The sequence below is a fragment of the Theropithecus gelada genome, chromosome 3 (genome assembly GCF_003255815.1).
Source record: "Theropithecus gelada isolate Dixy chromosome 3, Tgel_1.0, whole genome shotgun sequence".
NCBI lineage: Eukaryota > Metazoa > Chordata > Mammalia > Primates > Cercopithecidae > Theropithecus > Theropithecus gelada.
In genome coordinates, this window is record NC_037670.1 from 74,543,592 (window position 1) to 74,564,611 (window position 21,020).

Sequence of the window (21,020 nt, forward strand, 5' to 3'; positions counted from 1 at the left end):
CAGAGCAGATAGCTCTGTGACTTGTCTGTCCTCTGTTGCCACCATGCTGCCCACTCTGTTTAGGGAGGGGAAGATGGGCTCTGCCCTTTGTGCAAACCCAAATGGCATAGCTCACTTTCACTGGGGATGCGGCCATCTGGAAATTCACTGAAAAGGCTTTCTCCGAGTGCACTGGCACCAGCCCCCAGCAGAGAAAATCTGCTCTGCATCCACAACAGTGGATGGGCGAGGTGGGAAATGGCCCCTTTTCCATGATCTTTCCCAGCCACTAGTCCTGCCCCTTGCAGAAATCAGCACCATGCCTGCATTTCCTTTGTTCCAAGGGGCACTTTGACAGGCTGTATTCCCCCTTCCCTCAGGGTGGCCTGTGCCAAGAGCTAGCTCTCTGGAGTACCCACAACTTCCCAGCATCCTCCCTATCAGTCCCCTATCAATGCCAAATCAGAGTGGGTTCTGAGGTATGTTTGCAGGGGGTCTGGTGATACAGCTGCACAAAGGCCGAGGTTCCTCAGGCAGGCAGTGACCTACACTGTGCGCACAGCTGGTATGGCACCTGCCGTTTCAGTGCAGGCCTGAGGGGAGTGCGAGTACACCTGGAGGAGCTGACCACCGCTGCTCTGTCCTCAGGAAGTTCTCAGGTTGCTACTAGCAGCATTGCCCAAGGCCACAAGGGCAGAGGCACTCTCTGACAATTTAGTGGTCAGCAGTCTGTCACAGAAGAGAGGGGAGTAGAGAAACACCCCCACCTATCCTTACTACCGAATTCTAAGTTCCTTAAGGGTCAGTCTCTGCCAGACTTTTGTAGCTTTCCTTTTCTACACCCCAGCTTATTTCCATGGGAACTCCAACAGGTCCTGGCTCTCTTCTCTCAGCTTTCCATTCGGATCATGGCCACTCATCTGTAACTTTGATCCCCTTTCTGAAGAGAACTGGCATCTGATGTCTCCAGTCAGCCATCTTGGGAGAAAAAAAAATCCTTGGAGCATTTTTTTTTTAAATGAAATTTATCATTGGGATGTATAAATGAAGATTCATGAGAAAGCTGAAAACACTTAAAAATCACTCAAAAAATCAGATTCATTATTACCAGTTTTTTTTGTTTGTTTTCATTTTAATGATTTTACTCTTAAACAAAAAAACCCAGCATATAGAAAAAGAAAGTCAACATTTCAAAAGTATATTTTAGAAATGTTAGCTAAACCCAAGAGAATTTTCTATAAAACAAAGTATAAATGGATCCCTGAAGCGTAATACCTGAGCCAGGCAAGGGAAAATATCTGAGAGTGTCATCCATCTCCACCCTCAATCAGAGACAACTTGCATCTACCCCGCCATGAGTATGGGATTCCTTTCTGAAGCATCCAGGCCATTTGGGGCCTGCTGCTACTCTCACACAAGTATATCCTTTGACACATATATTTGGAGGATTTATGTAACAGATGATTCTATGTAAAGACTTGATAAATCCCTCTCCAGCTCCTGTTCTGAAAAGGATATCTAAGAGTCCCCAGATAATGAGTAAAATGGAACAAAGAAAATGTTTCCACATCTACTGTAAACATCAAGCCTATAGAGATTTCCCCTGATTTGAGAAAACTAAGCAAATAAATACGTTTTAAGATTAGCAAACACCTAAAGAGCAATACAAAAGAAAAAATAATGATTGCATGCCAGAGTTAAAAGTTTCTTTAGAGAATATGCAACAATAACAAAAATTACCTGACATACAAAGACAAAATTTGAAAATTGCCTTCCTTTTTGTTGTCAGTAATACTCAAGATGACCTCGATAGGTGAAACAAAAGATGAAGGGTGAGATGATAAGGCAACCATATTGAGAAGAAAAGAAAGTCACTTTGAAAGGCAGATGAAAATGGAACTCAATAACATGGGTAAAGATTTTAAGGGGAGGAAATGTAATATTAGAATTAAAATTTGCATGAGATGTGGTAAAGATGAGAAGCAACACTATAGAGAATCGATTTAGTGATATGAGGACAAGCTGGAGGAGTTCTCCCAACACATAAAGAGAAGCACAAGTAAAGGTGATGGATTTAGGGCCAAGGAGTGAAGATACAGCTCATGGGTAGAAGTTCATCCTGAAGAAGAGACTATAAGAATGTTACAGAAGCAGAAGTGGCCAGTATAATAGAAGAAAACATGCTCGAGCAGAAATTTTCCTAGTTGATGGAATTAATGCATGTGGATTATAAGAAATCACCCAAAAAAACAAACTTAATGGAGAGAGACTACATTGAAATGTATGATTTTAAATATTTAAGTTCAGAGTTTAAAGAAAAATGTCCTGCAACATCTAGATCGGAAATAAGAAAGCACTACAAGTGAACGACAATTAGGTTGTTCTCTGACTTATCCATATCAATACTAAAGGTCAGAAGCTATTAGAATAACATACAGATTTTGAGCACAAAGAAACACAACATAGTAATTCTACCCCAAGTCAATAGTTGGCCATGTAGGAAAGCAGCAGAAAGACATTACCAATTACATAAGGTGCTAGAGACTTTCCATAGAATTCCTAAAAAGCATTTTGTGAAGATATATTGCAGTTGACCAAAAGATGGCTCAAATCAAGGCAGATAGGTGGGAAGACATGTGATAAAGCAAATGTGGTGACATGTCTGTTGAAGATCCTAGGTGGTGGGCACTTAGAAGTTCATTGTATTCTATGTTTTTGAAATTTTTTTTAAAAAATTTGTTATTATGTTGAGCAGAAACCCCAAAAACATGTTTAATGAAAATATCATAAATAAATAAAGAGAGCAGTATTTAGTATTTAAATTATTGAAATATGTAACCTAAATAATTGTTGGGTTACAAACCAAAGATCTTTCTCACAGTGTTAGAGTAACATTTAAAAATGAAACCAACTAGTGTTTAATTCTAATAGAACTGTTAAATAACTTGTTAAATAGAATAAGCAATAAATTATTACATATCCATTACTATAACTTTTCTAAGAAACATGACTCATGTTTTGCAAAATAAACCTTGTATGATTAGAAAATGAATACAACTAAATATATCAAAATGTTGCCATAAATTATCTTTTATTATTTTAAAATTTGTTAGAAAAAATATTTTAATTGCTTTATTAGAAAATTGCCTATGATCACTTACAATAACCTACTTGATAAATAAGTATGGAATTTCATGGGCAGAAGGAGAATCAAAGTATCTTCTTCAATTGTCTCATCCAGACCAATTGCGTGATTGACAAACTACTTTCAGGCATTGTTCAGAGCTAATATTACCAAGAAAACAAGCAAATAAATAAACGAATGCATGAATGTACAAATGCATGACATAAACCTCAGAGACGACAAGTTCTCTTGAGCCTATCACTACTCTGACATGTTTGGGAGTCTTGGTCCTTGTTGGCCTGCTTTTACGGCACCATCTCATAGCAGGACTGGCTAGTTTCTGTCACCCGGTTGTGTTTGGCTATTTTACATGATTGATAACCTAGGCTATTGTTGTATTTTGTTCATGTCATTACAATTCCAGACAATTTTGCTAAAGCAACTTTAAACTGGTGTTTAGAGGACCCTGGCATGAATACCATAATTATATGGCTTTCCACCAAGGAGATGATTGAGGCAGAATATTAGAAAGCAATGAGGGGCCGGGCGCGGTGGCTCATGCCTGTAATCCCAGCACTTTGGGAGGCTGAGGCAGGTGGATCGCCTGAGGCCAGGAGTTTGAGACCAGCCTGGCCAACATGGTGAAACCCCGTCTCCACTCAAAATACAAAAAAATTAGCCGGATGTGGTGGCAGGTGCCTGTAATCCCAGCAACTCGGGAGACTGAGGCAGGAGAATCTCTTGAATCCAGGAGACAGAGGTTGCAGTGAGCCAAAATCGTGCCATTGCACTCCAGCCTGGGCAACAAGAGTGAGATTTCATTTCAAAAAAGAAAAAGAAAAAGAGAAAGCAATGAGGTATGTATGGTGCAGAGACCCACCACCTACTCTCTCCAGAAGGTTCTGTGCTGGTCGCTGTGATTTCTGTGTGATATATAGGAGGGTTAGCAATACTCCTAGTTTCTGCACCTCATAGACCTCATAGATAAAGTAAATGTGTGCCCACGGTCAAGGAGAACATTTTTAGTCTCTCTTTGCAATAGCTGTTTCCCCCATAAATATATTTGACCAATAAATAGTATAGTTTGGGCAGAAGATAGGATAATTGTGTTTTTCTGAACATTTAGAGTGAAGAGAAGCATTTGATAGCACTGGGTATGAAAGGCTTGAAATACTTTCAGCAGGTTCAGTCCTCTGGTCTTCCTGGGTAACATTTTTTAAAAAGCAAATAGCAGTCATTTATCATTGTGGTTTTTCCTAGCAGATATAACATGTACTGTAGCAAGCAAAGCATAGAAAATGGTTTTTTTCTTTTATAGCTCTACAAATAGCTAACAAATTGAAATGCATAACAACAACAATAATAATAAGAGGTATAACTTTCATCAATGAAAACCTTTTCACTCTTTTCTTGATTTTGTCTACAGCTAACACCTAATCTGAACAAATGGGTTCCTGTTTTCCATTGTATTTTTATGGTGTTCTATTCTTGCGGTCAGTAAATAGGGCATTGGAAATATTTTGGTAAGAGCAAAAAATCTGGACCAGATTCCAGACATGAAGGGAGGATTGAGGCACCCCTGATCATCAGACCGGTGTCAGAAACAGAAAGCTATGAGGATACGCAGATAGTGGATGATCCTTCTCTGTTTAAGTAACGATTTTAAGCTCTGTAAAATCAACGTGTTAAGTAAACAGCAGCTGGAGAAGTGGGAATTCATTACTAATGGACTCAGAGATAGGGTGTAGAAGTGTTAATTGTTTGTTTTCCAAGCAGATCATTCAAATTGTTTGGCTTCCCTTTATAGTCTAAAGTGCCAATTCCTTAGCACCTTACTTTTGCCAGAATTTTTAATTTCAGTATTTTCCTGATATTTATTTATTATTCTTAAAATCAGTTTTCTGCATGCTGCAGTTCTTTTTTATATGACAGAGATGAGGTAAATTGCTGAGGTGCTGAGGCTGAGGTATTTGCTCCTGCAAGGTCAGGAACGTCAGAGCAGTCAGGTAGAGCCTTTAGCCGCCACCTGCTGGTGGTTGGTGTTATAGCAGCTAATACCTGTGTTTTTTTTTTTTTTTAATTATTTTATTTTATGTTTACTTTTAACTTTTGTGGGTACATAGGGGGTGTATATATTTATGAGGTACATGAAATATTTTGATACAGATATACAACGTGTAGTAATGACATCAGGGTAGATATCTATCACCTCCTCAAGCATTTATCCTTTTTTTTTGCATTATAATCCAATAATATTCTTTTAGTTATTTAAAAATGTACAATAAGTTATTGTTGACTGTAGTCACCCTGTTTGTGTTATGAAATACTAGGTCTTATTTATTCTTTCTAACTATTTTTGTGCCCATTAACCATCTCCCCTACTTCCTCACTACCCTTCCTAGCCTCTGGTTAGCATCTTTCTACTCTCTCTCCATGAATTCAATTGTTTTAATTTTTAGCACCTACAAACAAGTAAGAACATTCAAAGTTTGTCTTTCTGTACCTGAATTTTTTCCCTTAACACAATGACCTCCAGTTCAATCCATGTTGTTGCAAACGACAAGATCTCATTCTTTTCTATGGCTGAATAGTACTCCATTGTGTATAGGTACCACATTTTCTTTATCCATTTATCTGCTGATGGACCCTTAGGTTGCTTCCAAACCTTGGCTATTGTGAATAGTGCTGCAACACACATGGGAGTGCAGATACCTCCTTGATATATTGATTTCCTTTTTGGGGGGTATATACCTAGCAGTGGGATTGCTGGATCATATGGTATCTCTACTTTTAGTTTTTGTCCTTTGTTTTGTTTTGTTTTGTTTTTGAGGAACTTCCAAACTGTTCACCATAATATTTGCACTAATTTCCATTTCCACCAGCAGTATATGAGGTTTCTTTTTTCTATACTTCCTCGTCAGCATTTGTTATTGCCTGTGTTTTGGATAAAAGCCATTTTAACTGGGGTGAGTGACATCTCATTGTAGTTTTGATTTGCATTTCTCTGATGATCAATGAGATTGAGCACCTTTTCACATACTTGTTTGCTGTTGATGTCTTCTTTTGTGAAATGTCTATTCAGATCTTTTGCCCATTTTTTGATTGTATTATTAGATTTTTTTTCCCCATAGAGTTGTTTGAGCTCCTTATGTATTCTGGTTATTAATCCCTTGTCAGATGGGTAGTTTGCAAATATTTTCTCCCATTATGCAGGTCATTTTTGTTGATTGTTCCCTTGACGGTGCAGAAGCTTTTTAATGTGACGTAATCCCATTTGTCCATTTTTGCTTTGCATGCCTGTGCTTTTGGAGTATTATTCAAGAAATCTTTGCCCAGTCCAGTGTCCTAGAGAGTTTTCTCAATGTTTCCTTTTGGTAGTTTCATAGTTTGAAGCCTTAGATTTAAGCCTTTAATCCATTTTTATTTAATTTTTGTATATGGCAAAAGATAGAAGTCTAGTTTCATTGCCTGCTTAAATTATCTAGCAAAGGAAAGGTGATAACATGTATATTTAGTGATGGCAAAATCTTATACAACCAAATTGATAGATCTCTAGAGGTAAGTTACAGGTTAATAATAAACATGTTTGTATGGAACAAGTTTAAAAAATTACCTGTGGCAACACCATCTATAGGTCACAGAAGTATATTCTCTCCCAGAGATGTAGTATCAATTCAACTGAGACTAAAAGCCAATTACTAATAATGTGTAGTTGGAACATATGTGTATAAAAGGATTTATGCATAACCACTGGGAGAGTAGCCCATGAAATAACATCCTGTCTGCTTTTTCATCTGTAGCAGTGCCTCTGCTGCATGTGTGTGTAGTGGTGGTGTCTGCTGCTCTGTTTGTCCATACCGTCTGCATGTAGATAGAGTCCATCTGCTTCCAAGCTGTTGAAACTAGTGGGATATTCATAGGTGTGATTTTCCAGACAGATGGAGAGAATAAGCTTATAATCATGACACAACTTATTTTCTACATTTGAGCTCATAAGTTTATTGCATGCACATTTTCTTTCAGGATAGTTTTTAATATGGAAGAAACTTTGTTAGGTCCTTAGTATCCTAGAGAAACCCTGTTAATGTCTCCAACAATAAAGCTATGAGCAATTGCTCATTGTTCTTCTTGGGATTAAGATACCCTACTAATTTATGTTCTGATTACTATTCTCTTGACAACAGTAACAATAGCATCCATAAAAAGGTCGATGCTTATTTAAAACAGAGATGAAATTCTATTTGATTTCAAAATAAACTTTTTATTATAGGAATTTTCAGCCATTTGCCAAAATATAAACCCTCATGTACTTTTTACCCCACTTCAATAACCATCAGCATTTATAATTCACTTTAAATAAGTATCTGTTACAATTCATGAGAAAGCATTACTTTTGTGAACCCATAATGTATTAGTCCGTTTTCATGCTGCTGAGAAAGCCATACCTGAGACTGAGCAATTTGCAAAAGAGGTTTATTGAACTTACAGTTCCACATAGGTGGGGAGGCCTCACAATCATGGCAAGGAGGAGCAAGTCACATCTTACATGGATGGCAGCAGGCAATAACAGAGCTTGTGCAGGGAAACTCTCATTTTTAAAACCATCAAAACTGGTGAGACCCATTCACTGTCACGAGAAGAGCATGGGAAAGACCCACCCCCATGATTCAATCATCTCCCACCGAGTCCCTCCTACAACACACGGGAATTATGGGAGCTACAAGATGAGATTTGGGTGGGGACACAGAGCCAAACCATGTCACATATACTTTCATGACAGGGCAGGAAGAAGGAAGTATGTCATGGCTAGGGATTGTATTTTAAATCATTGTACACCCTGTGTGGAGAGCCACATCCTTGTAATAGGAGATTCTCATAAGAGAGGGAAATAAATTTCTAAGAATATGAGGAATACTTGGACATATAATGAGTAGTATAGCTGTTAACATCTCTTTTTCATTCCCAAATAAAATATTATCTTGTAGAAAAATGTACTGTATACATTCTGTAACAGGCATTTTTATTTAAACTATTACCTATAGCTTTGAGCCAGCAGAAACGTTTTTAAAACTGCTTTGTTATAAGTGTAGGTGTATGGTTCATGTTCTTCATCTCCAATTTCTGATGCCCGCTCGGAGGTACTCTTCATTATCCTTTTCTGTTTTCTGAGTTTGAAAGTTAATATTTGCAACATTAGGGCCTTCCTAACTTAAGATGTTGAACTGGGTAGAATGTATTCAACAAGGAAAAAGTAGTTAATCCTAATCACATCAGATAGTAAGATCCACTTTTGAAATATGTGTCCTGGATATATTATATAAGATCAACCTGAGATTCTTCTTCCATAGTCTTACTCATGTGAACCTCTCAAATCAAGTCTGTCAAGCTGATGTTGTCAGAATCCTGTTTAAAGAGTTGGACTCCAACCCATTTGTTCAAAACTGAAACTTCTGATTGCACTTCCTTTATTTCATTATCTCAAATTTTAAATACTACTTAAAACTCTTCTTCTGACTGTGTTTCTACCTTAGAAAGAAAATTCTGACTTTTTTCTATTTCACTTCTCCTTACTGGACCTAAACTGTGATTTTGGTATTTTGCCTGTAATGGGCTCTGCAGCTATTTGGAGCATTACCATGCATATTTGATTACAAAAATTATTTCCCCTTCATTCCTGAGGGTTCATTGAGAAAGCTTCCTTATTTTTTTTTTTTTTCCTGTGAAAGTGATTTGGCTTTTGGAACCTTCCTCACAAAGATTTGAAAGTTTATACTAAAATGCAATTTTTCGAAATTTTGACTTTGTGTGATGAGGATGCTTTTCTGATATGGCTTTTCTCCCTGACCCAGGCCACTTCCATCCTCTGACCCAGATGTTCCATGTAAATCAAAAAGTGAGCAAGGCAGGTCTCAGTCATGGAGAGGCTTATTTAGCCAAGGTTAAGGATGCACCCGGAAAAAGAGACATGAGTCAAAGGAGGATCTGTAACCGGTGCTTTTTCTGAAGAAAGTTTTGAGAACTTCAGTATTTAAAGGGGAAATAGCAAGCAAGAAGGGAATAAATTTTTAAAAGGAGGGTGGGTAGGCAATGAGGCAAGTGTCACATTCTTGTGAGGCTCTGATTAGTGCTCAGTGAATCTACATTTCACATATAAAAAGGGGGAGTGGGCACACAGTCATGCCTTCATCTCACGCTCTGTAGTTCCGCATGTTACATAAGATGAAGGAAGCATGTGAAATTACAGCTCTGTGTTTGGGAATGAAAGGAAGGTTGTTTTCGTGTGACTCTGTTCCCAAGCTTAGCTTTCCTTTGGCATGGTGAGTTTAAGGTCTCGAGATTCAATTATATTTCTTTTATTCCCTTAAGGCCTCATTTGTTGCTTCCAGCCAATAAAAATGGAAATAGCTTGTGGAGAGGACCACCTACACCTTAAAAGCCGTGTTTTTGGAATAGTATATGTCACTTCCATTCCAATCCCATTTGCCACACCTGACAGCAAGGAAAGCTAAGGAGTGTAGAATTGTTGGGAGCTCAGCAGAAGAGAAGTCAGAGTGTTGATGAATACATGGCAGACTCTGCTCTACCTAAATCCTGGGAGTGCAAAGAATGTTCCAAATCTGAATAGCCTCCGCAGAGGAGAGATTAGAAATAGGCTTGAGTTTGACTCCTGGCGGAGGCCCATGGAGATGCAGACGTGACCTGTTGGATTCTGCCCTGCAGATCATACCTGGAGCTGATGCTGATGCAGCTGTTGGAACCTCGGTGTCAGCAGCTGAGGGGGCCCCAGGAGAGGAAGCAGAGGCAGAGAAGGCCACTCTCCCTGCCGGGGAAGGAGTAAGTTTAGAGGAGGCCAAAATTGGAACTGAAACCACTGAGGGTGCAGAGAGTGCCCAAGCTGAAGCAGAGGAGCTGGCAGCAACAGTGCCTCAGGTGAGTGTCCCATGTCGCAGCCAGGGGAGCTCCTGGGAGGTGGCGTGGGCTGGTTGCTCTGTTGGTTGGTCCATGGTGATAACTCTTTGGATGTATAATAGGTTTGTAGCAATTTCGTGACTCCACCAAACAACATTATTATCAGATTCTCAGAAAGAGTAATCCCAGCTGCTCAGTATCAGCATCACAATGTTGCATACAGGCCCTCAGGGCCTGTGGCTGACTGGGCCTAAGCATGGAAAGGGGAAGGGGGAGCTCTGGGATGACGTGGAGAAAGGAATGAAGCAGGACAGTGAAAAGGATGAGAATGGAGCCGGGAGAAAGAGAAGGTGGTGAAGTGAGCACTTAGCCCAGGGAGAACTCAATAGTATTTAGATCTTACTATTCTTATTACTGTTTGGTGGTTATTATCATCATCAGAGTGTCCCAAATTCACCATCAGGCCCCTTTCACCAAGAGCCCACCACTGTGTGGTACTTTGAGAAGGGAAACAAAGGGACCTGGGCCATTAGGTCTGTGCATGAGGCTGGAGCGGGCCCTGCTCAGCACTGCCTCAGAGCAGCATTGAGAGGCCACAAAGCCACATACTCTACCACTGCAGGGGCCTCCAACCCCAGGGCCTGCCTCCACTGTCTGGTTCTTCTGTATTCTAGAAGGCAATGTTAAGAGGGGCCTTAATGGTATGTATTGTTTTCTCCTGATGATTTTACTCCCAAAAAATTTTCAAAAATTTCTCCAGGGTTGCTTAAAACTTGAAACTGAATTATCCCTTTCATTATCCCTTTTTGGGCCGGGGGCTGAGGCAGATAACAGTGTTATGGGAGAAGGAACTTAAAAGAATATTCCTTTTTCCCCTTAGATTTTCTCATCACAGTTCCCGGAGTGTTTTTGTGTATATTGTTGTACTCATGGTAAGACGGTATTATCTCTCTAAGTTGACGAATGTTACTGCTCTAGTCCGCTGATAGCAGAGGGAATATAGAAAGACTCCTGTTTTGCTGATGAAACTCCCCTCCATGCTCATCTTTGTTAAACAAATGAAAGCGTGGTCCTAATTGTTTGGTTCAGACACTAGAGTACCTGGAGTGGATTGTGGGAGGTGTGGTCCCTGCAGCGGCCACAGCAGTGGGGGGCTGGAATCACAAGCGAAGGACTGGTGGATGATCTCCAAACCCCGGCTGGATCTTCACCAGCAAGCATGGTTCAGGCACTGGGGGCCTCCTGGGACTGGGGGAGGGGAGGAAGGGGCTCATAGGAGGTGAACTGCCAGTGGCAAGAGTTAGGGCTCCGTGGGACAAGAACCAGGCCGGCCTGTGGGGCCGGGTGTGGCAGCTCACGCCTGTAATCCCAGCACTTTGGGAGGCTGAAGCGGGCGGATCCCGAGGTCAGGAGATCGAGACCATCCTGGTTCACATGGTGAAACCCCGTCTCTACTAAAAATACAAAAAATTAGCCGGGCGAGGTGGCGGGTGCCTGTAGTCCCAGCTACTTGGGAGGCTGAGGCAGGAGAACGGCGTGAACCCGGGAGGCAGACTTTGCAGTGAGCCGAGATTGCACCACTGCACTCCAGCCTGGGCGACAGAGCGAGACTCCGTCTCAAAAAAAAAAAAAAAAAAAAAAAAGAACCAGGCCGGCCTGCACTGACTCCTGCAATCCCTCTCAGGATGGTTTCCCTCACCCTTCAAGACTCAGTCTCCCATCCCCTATGTCTCCTCCCAGTTTCCACGGAAACCTCATGCTTACCAAACTGCCTGGCTATTCAAGGATCCAGAAGTTAATTCCACTAAGGGTTTAGGCCTCAGGAGGAACAGAAGGAGGCTGTGTGGCACAGCAGAAGACCCGGAGCCTGACTCTGGCTGATGGGGAAGTATGGAAGTGGCAGCCCCGGCTTTGGGCTGGGGACTGAGGCAGGTTGTGCAGGACAAGGAGGTTCTGTTTTCCAGGCCCTGCTGGGCACTGCCACGGGTTTTCTTCCCCCAGGAGAAGGTCATCCCTTCAGTGGTCATAGAGCCTGCCTCCAACCATGAAGAGGAGGGAGAACACGAAATAACTATAGGTGCAGAGCCCGAGGAGACCACCGAGGACACGGCTCCTCTGGGCCCCACCAGTGAGACGCCAGAGCTGGCTACGGAGCCGAAGCCCCTGCAGGACCCTCAGCCAATGCCTTCTGCACCAGCCGTGGGGACTGCTGACCAGCTAGCATCTGTAAGGGAGGCCTCTCAGGAATTGCCTCCTGGCTTTCTCTACAAGGTATTCTTATTTTTTTAACTCTCATTTGTCCTCTTTTTGCTTTGAGTCCCTTTTGCTTAAGCCTTTGGTTTTCCAGTGTTTACTTTTAGTTTTTGCAATTATTATTTCTCTGAACTGCTTTCCCTTCACCACAACATCACTTGGACAAGCGAGGTCGACAGTAATAGATTTTCATATTTTAACAAAGAATAACTAAAGGGAAGCTCACCACACGGCAAACAGTATGCCCCTGGGTAATGAATGAGAGAGTCTCTTCCAGATCCTCCCTCCTCTCTACTCCCCCGGGTGCCTGTGAATCTGTGGAGCCTGGCTCAGACCAGGCCTTCGAATCACCAAGAGCTCCTGACTGGGCTATACCCGCTGGGGGTCAGGCAGCAATCCTTCAGTCAACTCTGGCACCTTGTAGGGTGCATGACACAGAGTAGGAAGCCCATAAATATTTTGTAAATTAGTGGATACATGTATGAATAAACTTGCACCAAAAGGCAGAAAAAAAAGGTGGCTAAGTTAATGGGAGGAAGGTTTTGCTCAGACAGGCTGCTTAGAGCCTTCATAAACCAAAACATTCTTACCGAAAAACTTAGTAAATACCTAAAACACTGGCCTAACCCAAGTGTTTCCTGTCTCAGATGTTTCCTAATAGAATCTGAAAAGGAATTTTAAGTTTTTAAATTTGATTTTACATTTCAAAATTCAGCTCTTTTTCTTCTAAAGCGTAAAATGTCATATCATTCTCTCTCTCTCTCTGTGTGTGTGTGTGTGTGTGTGTGTGTGTGTGTGTTTGTGTGTGTGTGTGTTTATCTCTCTCCACTAGAAAGTAACTACTACCTTGCTACCTCTTGTGGGGACAGGGTCAGCTATAATGGATTTATGAATGATTAATTTAGAGAAAAAATTAAACCTGTAGATAGGGGGTTGTTTCTTGCCAGGTTCTGTTTTAATTGGAGCACAAGGAGTCTAAGAAGCCTTGTGCCAAACACGGCCAGAGCTTGCTGGGCCCATTCTGGCCTCCTCACTAACTGTAGAATACGCTAAGGCACCCCTATAGATCCTCTCTCTGGGTATCAGTTCTCCCATCAGAGAAATTAATTTAGGGATAACATAATCCATTTCCAACTCTGACAGTTTATGATTCTATGAATATGCCCAATGGCAAATATACACTTTAAAAGCCGATGTTTACTCTCAGGGGTGGAGTTGAGGGAAAGGTGGAAAAATAAAATCAGCCATGATGGTAGAGTGATTCAGACTGGGTGACGGATGCATGGAGGTTCATTACGTTATTTCTTCTGCTTTAAAATATTTTCCTATAATAACATTTTAAGGAAATCTTTTTCAAAATGGGAAAGGAAAAGAAACTGGTTGCCATTGTATATAAGGTAGGATAGGGAAGAAAGGAAATATATTTACATGGAAATTGATCACAGAGTTTTATTTCGTAGTAATTACTGTATAACCTGCAAGTGGTGGTTTTCCTGATTATTATTTGACAGAAGCTGGGGTTAGAGGAGCTTTAGACATTTTTGGTTCCAGTTAAACAACAAACAGTAATAAAGCATCAGTGATAATAAAATGCAAATCTCTAACAAAAATAAGATGAATTAAAATTTGATTAATATAGTACTTTTTTCCCTGTTGTAGAGGGCATTGCATTACTATTAATAAATATACATATGAATGGCCTCACATCAGAGAATAGGACTTCTCTTCTGGCTTTAGAGGCCTTCTTCTTCCTTGGCATATGGCAAATATCTTCATCTTTTCATCCAGCTTGGAGAGTGCTTGTAAGAGTGTCTGCTTATAATCTGGCTGGGAAATTGATTTTTATATATTCTTCTTATCTTCTGCAGGTGGAAACACTGCATGATTTTGAGGCAGCAAATTCTGATGAACTTACCTTACAAAGGGGTGACGTGGTGCTGGTGGTCCCCTCAGATTCAGAAGCTGATCAGGTAAAAGATAAGATTGGAAGATGCTTTGGGCTACATTGATTTTTTCTGAGGACACAATCACTTCCTAAAGATGCTTCTATTTTCTGAGATGCTACAAGCCATCTAAAAAGGGCTTAAGGGCTTGTGACAGCATAGATCATTAACCAGGTTTCTAGGACACCCTTTTGGGATGCTGTTGCATTTTTTTTTAATGTAATATAAACAGTTGACCATTTCTTAATCATGTAACCACTTTCTAGGAATGTTTTCTCTGTAACACCTGTCTTCAGGAAATGCAGACACTATGAATGTGAACTAAAAGACCCTTCAAAAGTGGTTGCCTCTGGGTGTGTGGATATTGATTAGGAAAGAACCTGGGGAACACTCTGGAGTGATGGAAATGCTTTGTATCTTGAGAGGGATATCTGCATGTATTTGTCCAAACTCATTGAGCTATATACCTAACCATCTCTGCATTATACAGTATTTAAGTTATACCTCAATTTAAAGAGATTCTTTAAAAATATCACCTCCTAAAAGAGTCATCTGATGTAAGGTACTGAGAACTCCATCTTGTTCTCGTTCATAAAATGTGTGAACCCTTGAAATGGTATGCAACACAAGTAATTGTATCTGTAAACATATTTTTCTGGAGAGAAAAGCTCTAACTTCCATACTATTCTCAAAGAGATTCATGAGCTCTCCCCTTAAAAAATAAAGTCAAGCATCACTGCCTTTGAGGTTAAGACTTAACATGTTCAACATTTTGTTCTTTCTTTTGACAATACACTTACCAAGATACATCAGGTGTTGGGTCAAACAGTCTCTACCACAATAAAATTAGATTTGAAATTTATATAACAATAATCTGCTGAGCAGGATGGCTCATGCCTGTAATCCCAGGACTTTGGAAGGCCAAGGCAGGAGGATCACTTGAGGCCAGGAGTTCCAGACCAGTCTGGTCAACATAGCAAGACCTCATCTCTACAAAAAAAAATTTTTTTAAAAACATTAGCTGGGTGCAGCAGTGTACACCTGTAGTCCCAGCTACTCAAAAAGCTGACATTGGAGGATTGCTTCAGCCCAGGAATTTAAGGCTGCAGGGAGCCATGATCACGCCACTGCACTCCGGCCTGGGCAACAGAGCAAGACCCTGTCTTAAAAAAAACCTTAATAACAATAATGTATCTTTAAAAGTCCCCAAAGATTTAAAAATTTTAAAATACACTTCTAAATAACCCCTGAGTCAAAGAAATCATAGTGTGAGTTAAAAATATTTCATAATGATCATTAAATAGAAATTAAGTAGAAAATGTATAGAAGGAAGGAAATAATAAAAATAAATTCACAAATGAATGCAATAAAGGACATAACAGATAACACTGATGAAGCCAAAAGTAGGTTTTTGAGAGGATTAACAAAATTGTTAAAACCTTAGAAAGACTCAAGAAAGAAAAGTCACAAAGCATAAATTACCAATATCAAGAAAAAGTGTCAGCATCACACATCTCAAAGATATTAAAAGTCCCATTTATAATGGGATTTTTGTCTGTATTAACCAGAAGTTATTTTGTAAAGAAATAAAAGGAAAAAAAGGTAGTCTTTTATATTTACCATCATGTTTATCATTTCCACGTCTTCATTCTTTCCTATAAGTCCGAGTTTCCATCTGGTCTTAATTTCCTTTCTCCTTAAAGAACTTTCTTTAGTTTTCTGACTAATTCTCTTTGTTCTTTTTCTCTGGGTTTCTAATTATACTTATGTTGGACTTCTTGAGGGCTAAGATGCTGTTCTTTTTCTTTCACTATTTCTCTCTGGTAGTCAGGTTGGATAATTTCTATTGATCTGCCTTCAAGTACTGTGACTGTTTCTTCTTCTACTTTGAGTTTGTAGTTAAGTTTATCCAGTGACTTTTTCATCTCAGATATTAGAGTCTTAGAATTCTTCATTTCCATATTGTTCTTTCATATGGTTTCCATTTCTTGGCTGAGATTTCCCACTTATATTCTTTCATTATCACTGTCTCTCAGTTTATATACTTGAACAAATTTATAATAGCTGCCTTAAATTTCTTACTGCTAATTCCAACAGCTGGGCCATCTCAGGGCATATTTCTATTGTTTGCTTTTTAATCTTTGGGTCATAGTTTCCTGTTTTTTCCATGTCTGGTAATTTTTTAATTGATACTAGACATAGTAGGCAGACCATACATGGTAAAGAGTCTGACTCTGTTTTCTATATCTGAAAATTCCTTATTTTTGTTTTAGCAGACATAAAAATTACTGAATAATTCCCTTGAATTGATGGGAGTTGGTTTTATATTTTGTTAGGGTGGGTCTGTACCCTTTATGCATGCACAGCTTGGGGGTCAGCCCAGGACTTCAAGGCAATTTATCCACATGTATTAGGATACCCATCCCCCAGTGGCTCCTTTCTTTTCAAGATAATACCCCCTGAGTGTACAGCTTCTCTGACAGCCTTACACTCTATGATCTGAATGCCCCACATCACAATGAGTGAGGATAATCCTCCGGGGAAAAGCTGTATCAGTATAGATCTCACCCCATGCAGTTCTCTACTTTCAAGGGTCAAATGCCCTGTAATTTCTGCCTGCTTTTGGCCACTTCCAGCATCTTCAAATAGTTGTACCCATTATTTATACCCATCCCATTATGTATAAATGTATACTTTATATGTTATATAACCAAGAGTTCTTTTTATGTATAAATAGTTGCATATATGTATATATAGGTATTTATAGATATATAGTTATTCCAGTGTTTTTAATTATTCTCTCCAGAAGGATTTGTCTAATACAAGCTATTCTGCCATTACCAAAACTGGAAATCTTTTTCTACCACATATTTTAAGCAGTTAATATTTAATTTTTTATATTTTCCTCAGCTAAAGATTGATGTTGGCTATTATTCTCTACAGGTTGTCTTTCAGAATATATGTGTTGGAATATATCTTGATTGTGGGTTTGTGTAGTCCTTTACTTGTTTTCTTTATTGAAACAATTTTTAAGTGCTGAACTCTACTTGGCTCCATTAGATTTTTCACTCACTGTAAATAAAGTCAAATATAGACACTTGTGGGGGGGAAATGACCTTTTATATGCTTTCTAGAGGTTCAGAAAATATTTAGCTATCATCTTTTATTTTAAGTATAGCTTTGTCCTTCCCATATATGACATCATAATTTTAAAGAGGGCACTTTTCCTCATCAGCTAGGATATTATCAGTTATTTTATTGAGTCATTTTTTTCTCCAGCGGTTTTTTTTTCTGCCTTCAAAAATTGGGCTGTCTAAATACTGATATTTCTTGTCTATATGGCAGCATCAATTTATAGTCTCAGATTATATCAAAAGGGAATGAATTCAGCTTCTTCATTTAATTTTTGAGGTCTAATTTTATCTGATGTACTTGAACTATGTTGGGGGTTGGTTCAGACTAACCCTGGCCATCCCTCATCTGAAGTGGAATTTCCTTTCTGCACTGGTGAACATAATAAGGATAGTCATTTCCCACTCCTTGAACTTCCTATGGTCTCGTTTCCTGCTGTTTCTTTCAACACAGCTTTTCCAGTTAGACTCTGCTTATCTTCAGGAAGCCAAGGGCAGACCACAGCCTCTGTTTCTCAGTTTTAAGTATCGTCTCCCATTCTGCATGACCATACGTGGATGGGTTCTCTACCTTTTCTGGGGCAAAATGTTCCATTTTTGTGATGGCACTTCTATAGGATAGACAAATGTCTATGAGAAATAATTTATAAAGGATATAGGAGTGCTTCCAGCAAGAATGCCATGACATCTGACTGATTTGTAGTTTATATAAACTTGAAAAATTAGGTATTATAAAAACCAAAATAGTAATATCAGGCAATACACATCTAGCTTTTAGTATTTGATAAGCCCTACATAGGTAGTTTATTGGGGTTATAGGATATGAGCTGGGGGTCAGAGTTCTTTCTTATAAGCAAGTGGCTTGGGATGAAATATAAGACATTCCATGGTCTCATCAGTACTCCATTCTAACCCAAGGAACCTAAAACCTTTTTTACACTGTGACCCCAGAACAGGTCATGCTCTTGTGCATGAAATGCTTTCACGTGGTATTCCTGTCTTTGCACTGGTTGTAATTGTAATCCTTTTCTCCTCTTTAAGAACTCATATTATAATCCAGTTAATGTCAATTAACTATGCTTTGTACAGTCATAATGTTAATATTAATTGTCAATTAACTATACTTTGTACAGTCAATAAGTCATTGAAAACGTTTATTCCTTCTTTTTCTTTTTTCTTTTTTGTTTTTTAACTAACAACTTATTTGGGATAGGCCTTCCCATTGATTATGGCACAGCACTTTACCTGTAGTGTGACATCCTGGTGCAGAACCACAACACTAATGTAACACATTATTTATTAATTGCGGCATTGTGGATTTTCCAGTAGTTTGCTGGACCCTGAAAGTCCTGTCATTGTGTTTCAGGATGCAGGCTGGCTGGTGGGAGTGAAGGAATCAGACTGGCTTCAGTACAGAGACCTTGCCACCTACAAAGGCCTCTTTCCGGAGAACTTCACCCGACGCTTGGATTAGGGCAACAAGTATTGCAAGAAAGAGCTCAGTTACTGGGTTTTTAAACCTTCATGAAAACCTGAAGAGTTCACTTTTGCTATTATGCTCTTAATGATTTACAGACTGATGCCAGACGAACCTTGGGAAGATGTATCAATGGAGTATGTGTGCAAAAAAAAACGTAAGAGAAAGAAAAGTAAATTAAGGAAAAAATCCTCACTCGTTCCCATGTTGTCAATAACAGGTTTGTTTGTGCTTTGTCCAAGCTGTGGACTCTTGTACTTGATCCCCTCCCACCAATTCTAAAGTAGCTTTCTCCAGATCAGACTTTTATTTCTCTGCATCAGGTGTATGGTATTGAGTGGCTGCCCTGCAGAAGATGTGATGAATTATCCTGTGGTACAAGATTATCTTATTCCCCTGCCCAGGTGTGAGCACGTGCTCTCGCTCCCTTTCAGGTTTACTGTGTTTAAAACTAAACTGCTGCAAAATTTCTCAATGTTATTTTCCAACACATCTATATGTATATATATATGGACACACAGTCACGCAAGCTAGTTCCCATGACTCCTGGATCTATGTGTATGCAGAAGGCTACATATACATAGTTGCTTTCTTTCCTTTCCATTGTAACTCTTTGCCTCTCAAGTGTCATTGATACATGCATTGCTCTTATTCTGACTGGCATTACAGTCGCAGTTTTGCCTCATGGCAAAACCAGCCATCCCATTGCCAAAACAGTCAACAGTATCTGTGTTTGTACTGTGCAGTTTTCAGGATGAGATGACAGATAGCATGACCACACTGAGGCCCCCTCAGAGAAAGCAGGGCCTGATTTATCTAGCTGTCCAGCCACTGTGGCTGGAGGTAGGCTAGTTGGGATGGGCAGCTAAGTAGTCTTCTCTTCTGCCTTTATGAGATTGGGTAGAAAGATGGGGCATATTCATCCACCCCCAAAAGAACACTATAAAAACAGCTCCTCTATATTTCCACCTCTTTCTATTTATGCAACTCATCTTCACAGATTGTTCTAAAGTAAAATAGATGGTGTATGCTGTATCCACAAATCATCTGTAACAATTATGTTTTCAGTGCTGTGTCATTCCAAATAAACCTTTGGTAATCTCCAACGATTACCCTAATTCCTTTTGATGAGTCTTTTTTTTTTTGAAATTTTGTTTTGTTCCAGTCAGACACTCTGCTTGAAACAGTTGATATTGGAGTTGATATTTGTGCAGAAATATGCTTGTTCTTCCATTAGGATGCACTCCACGCCCCCACCTCACCTCCCCACTTCCTTCATTCCAGTCATTGCTGGTCACTCGGTGTTCCCTGACATCCAGCAATTACTGCAGCACCAATAACAGCTGCCAATGGAGAGCCCTTAAAGGTGCCAGCTGTGGACTCCCAGTACGTGAATCAATGATAATCTTACGACCTTCATAATCAGCAATTTCTTCTCACACCAGCTTCATTTTCTGGTCCCTTTTCTTTCTGGCATGTTTATGTTCGTAGGTACATAAAAATTATATCAGATGGAATAGGAAAGTGAATTCACTTGGCCATTATTTCCAGAAGAGAATTCTTAACCCAGAAGCCTTTTAGTTGATTTGGACTCTTTTCTGCTAATGTAATTCTTTATACAACGTAGGCTGATCAAGAATGTATATTATTAGACTTTTAGATTTGGTGTGTATTCCTGATTCACGGTTTGAATCTGCCTGGCGTATTACTGACTTTGTTGTGTTAAGTGTGAATAGGGAAATAACTGTTATTGAGCCAAGATTTTTCCAGGGGCTAATTTACAGAGAGGCTGGATCATCATGAATGCTATTCTAGTGCAAGAAAAGCAAATGTCACTGCCCGGGAGCATGACTGATAATTCAGCAAGTGGAAGGCAGAAATGTAAGATTCATAATAGAAAGCCACTCCTGACATTAGAGTGCACACAGGATGTTAAAAGCCAAGACTGAAAAATTAACTCTAATAATAAAATGCACCTAATGTTCTGCAAAGATAATTGCCTTGCCACATCTCCTGGAGCAGAAGATGTGATGAATTGTTCTTAAATTCCTTTCACCCTCCTGCCCACAGTGGCTGCTCACAGTGTACTGTTGGCCAGGACATGGCCCAGATAACTATAGCCCTAGATGAATGTTCCTGGATGAATGTAACAAGTTCTTCTGAAATGACGTGGTTTTAATTAGCTATTTAGTCCTGTTTTTTAA

The 21,020-nt window shown here is 39.6% G+C and overlaps 1 protein-coding gene across 3 annotated transcripts in view; it reads left to right on the forward strand.

The window, feature by feature from the left end:
* The window catches only part of AMPH (amphiphysin), a 253,826-nt gene extending 233,889 nt beyond the window's left edge, over positions 1–19,937 (forward strand). For all 3 annotated transcript variants that reach the window (XM_025380451.1, XM_025380452.1, XM_025380453.1), the window contains 4 exons: positions 9,824–10,033; positions 12,014–12,283; positions 14,134–14,235; positions 18,706–19,937. In XM_025380451.1, the coding sequence (XP_025236236.1) occupies positions 9,824–10,033; positions 12,014–12,283; positions 14,134–14,235; positions 18,706–18,813 (690 nt within the window). In that variant the 3' untranslated portion in view covers positions 18,814–19,937. The remainder of the gene's footprint in view (positions 1–9,823; positions 10,034–12,013; positions 12,284–14,133; positions 14,236–18,705) is intronic.
* Positions 19,938–21,020: the final 1,083 nt, after the last annotated feature.